Source organism: Apis dorsata, unplaced genomic scaffold (assembly GCF_000469605.1).
Source record: "Apis dorsata unplaced genomic scaffold, Apis dorsata 1.3 scaffold_68, whole genome shotgun sequence".
In the NCBI taxonomy this organism is placed as follows: domain Eukaryota; kingdom Metazoa; phylum Arthropoda; class Insecta; order Hymenoptera; family Apidae; genus Apis; species Apis dorsata.
Window position 1 is genome coordinate 1,558,713 of NW_006263366.1, and position 4,725 is coordinate 1,563,437.

At 41.1% G+C, this 4,725-nt stretch overlaps 1 protein-coding gene across 4 annotated transcripts in view; it reads right to left on the reverse strand.

The window, feature by feature from the left end:
* Positions 1–4,725, reverse strand: part of LOC102679145 (visual system homeobox 2-like) — a 72,486-nt gene that overhangs the window by 21,391 nt on the left and 46,370 nt on the right. For all 4 annotated transcript variants that reach the window (XR_004151916.1, XM_031515366.1, XM_031515367.1 and 1 more), the window contains one exon: positions 1–87. Coding sequence is in view for 3 of the 4 variants with exons in the window: in XM_031515366.1 (XP_031371226.1) it covers positions 1–87 (87 nt within the window). In the remaining variant the exon portion in view is untranslated. The remainder of the gene's footprint in view (positions 88–4,725) is intronic.

Below are 4,725 nucleotides of genomic sequence, written 5' to 3' on the forward strand. Positions count from 1 at the left end.
GACGACGCTTCTTCTTCTTCTTTTTGCTGAAACCGGAGAGACCGTCGACCGTGAAGTCTTTCCCGGATTCTATATTGTGCCCGACACCTGTAACAAGATCGTTAAATTTATTTAATCTCCGGGAAAATATAGCGGATAATACGTGAAAATTTTTTCAAAACTAACGATGTCGTGCGTTAAACAAACGCATAATACGTTTGGATAAAATAAGCTTGGATAATTTGCGGCTGTATCCTCTTCCTTCAAAAAATCATCATTAACGCGAACCAATAATCCATTCGATCCCGGATTGAAGCGGCGCGCATACATCGGGGATCAAATTACCCATTATATCCGATTTTCCAATAAATCGAGACCACGCGTATTCACGCAAATTGTATCAAATGAGTGGTCTACGAGTGCGCGCAACCCCTCTTCTATTTCCCTTGGTTAATAGTTGATGACGATCTACGATAACTCGATGAAAATATCAATATTTCGCCGAATATCTTTTTCGACCTTTCGAGCTTTTCCGATAAAAAAAAAAGCAACACGTTTCTCGATAATTAAAAAAAAAAAGAGAAAATTTGAAATTGCCAGACACGGCATTAAGGGTGGATGAAAAGGCTAGGAATAAGGATTCGGAGCAACCCAAATTCGCGTAACCGTTTCTCATGTTCCAATTTCGCCCTTTGAAGCATCGGCACGCAACTAAGAAGCGCAAAACGCGATTCTATTTTTCCATTTATCGCCCGTTTCCTTTGTCCACCACTCGCGGCGTCGCATTTAAAGCATTATCCACTCGGTGTACACGGGTGATAAAAAAAAAAAAAAAAAAAAGAAAAGAAAAGAAAAGAAAAGAAAAGAAAAGAAAGGAAAAAAAGAAAGAAACGCAATTAACGGACGTGGACGTGGTGCGCGCGTACCACGCGCGTTTCGATCGGAAAAACTCGCTCGTAGAACGTAATTTCCACGCGCGCGATATCGACTGTCGCAGCGCGGACTTGACACTCGATATTCCGGGAAAATACCCGATAAATTTATTACCGATAACGGAATTGCGAATGGTTCGATGGAACCGGCTTCCCCGGAGGAGAGGGAAAAATTCAAATCGAAAATAAAAAAAAAAAAAGAAGAAGGAAAGAAACGAAGAGGAGACGAGGGAAAGGAAAAAGAATAATTCGAGAAATTTTTGTTGACCAGATCAGATCCTGGATGGATTTGAAATCGTCTGAGAAATCTGAGATTGCCAGATTTATAGAAAGGGAAAAAATAGCGCGTGCGCGTGCACATGTCAACGACACGTGGAAAAGAAAGAAAAAAAAAAAAATTTCTTCCCTTTTTCTTCGTATTTTTCTTCTTTTCCCTCTTTTTTCTTTTTTTTTTTTTATTTTTTTTCCCCTACCTCACTCGTGACTCGACAATTTGTGCGTGCTTTGCAGGGTAAATGGCAATTTTGTACGGACGAGGAGAGGCAGGAAATTAGAAAGGTTCGTCGAGATGGCAAGCGGATAGGACCCATAGCCCGAAAATAATTATCAATTATAAATTAATTTCGAATTAACGAGCGAAAACCGGCTCCGTGGCGCGCGCCGCTTCCACAATGAAACCCTCTCCCCGGGGCTAACTCGTTACTACAGTTGTTGCTACCGTTGCCAGTCGCTGGTGACGCTACTACCGGCAGCTAATTAACTATTAATTAAGAGCTTAATTCCAATTATACGTGTTCTTCGACTAATTGGACCCACGAAACACATTGCTGACGTCACGTGGCTGCACGGATACGATTACTCCGCCCCCATCGTCCTACTTCTTTCCGCCAAATTATTTCTATCGCAACTTCTCCCTTACGGCTAGCAACGGCCTGTACCTTTACTATCCTACTATAGTAGATTTAATTAATTACTAAAATTTATTTTTATTTTATGAAAAATAGGAAAGAAAAAAGAATCCAGATGATATTTGTATAAATTAGAGATACGCTTACGAGAGAATTTGTAATGGAAAAGCGAGAGAGAGAAAAAAAATGGATAGAATTATTGACTTTAATATCCTTTATAAAATCTTTTTCTGAATACGCTGATATTTCATTGTCGTGCAATCCATTCCCAGAATGCAAATCCGCTGCTGAAGTTGACACCGAGAATTGCTTTGGATAAATTGTCACGCGGTTGACGCGGGAAATAAAGTCCTTCACCGTAGTTGAATAAAAAAAAAAAAAAAAAGGAGCTAGTTTTCCGAACGTGTGAGCACCGAAAATGCCACGAAAGTCTGTGAAAAGAAAGGCGAAAGAGAGGAATTCCGACGAATTTTGAGTCGAACAGTTTCGTAAACGGTGGGCGACGTAGAACACATGGCATGCGAAAATAGCGGAGGCTGCTTTTAAAATGCATTGTTAATCCTTCCTTTTTCTTTCCGCGCCACTGTTGCTACTCTCTTGCTTTCACTCGCGCTGCATTTCACCGCTTTTTCAAAACGCTTCCCCAAAGTCAAACGAGGGAATAGCTTTATAATCATTGGCGAAACTCGCTCGAAAGAGCTAAAAAAAAAAAAAAAAAAAAAAAAAAGAGAGAAAAAAAGAGAAGAAAAAAAAAGAAAAAGAGAAAGAAAAAAAAGAACGTCAGGAATGAAAAGAGTATCGTTTTTTATCCCAAAGTAAAATGCATTGTGCAACATTTGCAACGTTGTTGTTCCTTTTCAAATAATATTTCTCTGTTCATTAGAGATTATCTAATCTTTTCTGAAAGAAAAAATCGTATCACCCGTTATTTATCTTCCCTCTTGAAAGTTTCGCAAGAGTTTTGCAATATTCCTGGTACGTAATTATTTAACCAAAAGGTATAGTCGATGTTACTTACCGATGTTACGCTCTACGCGAAGGAAAGTATTCCTGCTGGGTCGTCACGAAGACGAAGAACTTAATGAGGAAGCGTCGGGCGCATTCAGTCGATTCAAGCAAATTTCTCGCGTGCCGGCTTAATTTTATCCAACATTTCTTCCTCGCGCATACACGCGCCTCTCTATACGTAACCGCCTTCCGAGCGACGCCTTTTCCAACCGTTAAACAAATTTCGCTCTATTTACTCTATCAATCTAGTCTCAAAAACGTGACTTGAACGGGTACTGTGATTATCAATTTAGGTCAAAATTATTTTGATTAAAGCAGAAGCTACTGACTGAAATGAAACGACGATTCGTCGAATTCGTGGAAAGAAAATATTGGAAGAGATTCGATCTCATTTTTTTTTTTCAGATCCGTTTCTTCCGTCGAAAATTGGAAAATTTTTCCACGGAATACGCCGAAAGCCGATTTACGCGAAAGAAAGAAAAAGAAAAAAAAAAAGAAAAGAACGGCAGAACCGAATGGAAAATAAATATTTGAGACTCGACTGCGCGCAGCTTAAGACACCGAGTATGGAGTTCGCGCGATGCATTGTTTCACAAGATCGTAGAGAGGCCTCTTTACACCACCCCGGCTCCGCGTTGCTTCCTGCTCCCGGCTTTTTAAGTACGCTTATTTACCGCAAGCCGTCGAACCAATCGCTTTGCACGTTGGAGGACGTCGACGTAAGTAACTGCAACGGATCCTAATAACACGAAGAGAATGGTGTTGCGACGTAACGTCCTAACTAATAGAAAACGTCGTGGATATTGCTTCTTATTGCGCGCTTATTCCCTTCTTCTTCCATAGATAATAACAATAATGGAGCACCTGTGTGAATTACAATTGTTAAAGTCAACTCGACCGATTTCTAAGAACCAGAAAGGAGATAAAATCTTGATAAAATTTGAAAGATTAATAATTTTTTACACGTGTTTTAGAAAAAAAGTCTTGTCGGCATAGATCTTTTTCGAACACGAATTTTCCATTTAAATCGAAAAGGTTCGATTATTTCGCATAATAAAGTGAAAGAAGAAAAAAAAAAGAAAAGAAAAAGGGAGGCCTGGTTTCGAATATTTTTCGTATTCGTCACAAGGATTCGTGGCGTATCCTTGGCGTGAGAATGATCGATATTAGACGCGGCAGGAAGCGTCAGGATGGCTAAGTAGGAGGCTGTAACCGAATCGATTAATCAAATCCAGTTAGCTATTACGGGACCAGCGGGACACGTTTGCCCTCTACCCTGATATATTCCCGGCTTCCTGGCGACCGATGCTTCTCTCTCCTCTAATTTGTCCTGGATCTAATCCGTTCGTAGTGCCCTCGAATATCGTGGGATGTCGCGACCTCCCTCGGGAGCCAAGCTAGGGAGACGCCGTGTTTGCGCATACACCCACTTCACAACCAATTGTTTTTAATCTTCTCGACGAGAGAACTCGCAAGATTACGCGTCCTCGTACCTCGAATTGACCGACACTCCGTGAACGCTCTTTATTGGATTTAATATCGAGCATGATTTAATATCGAGGAAGAAGTCGATTAGGCTGTTGTTGTCGGATTTGATCGATTTTTTTCGAACGACGCGTCTATCTATCGGTCGTAAAGAAATATTTTACAACTCGAAAGATGGCGAATATGCTCTATCGAAATTCGCCACTCGAAAGTCTCTCCCAAACCAAACTTTCCCCATTTTCCAACGCGAAGCGTACATCAATTTTTAAAGTTGCATCCAAACGACGAAAGCGTGAACATCAAACGGGGCTTCGAAGAAGCTCCGCCACCCAGCCAACCCCCTTCCCTCGTCCCCCGATCGTTGCGATTACGCGCGGCGGAACACAATCATCCGCGAAAGTATCCTCCTCCTC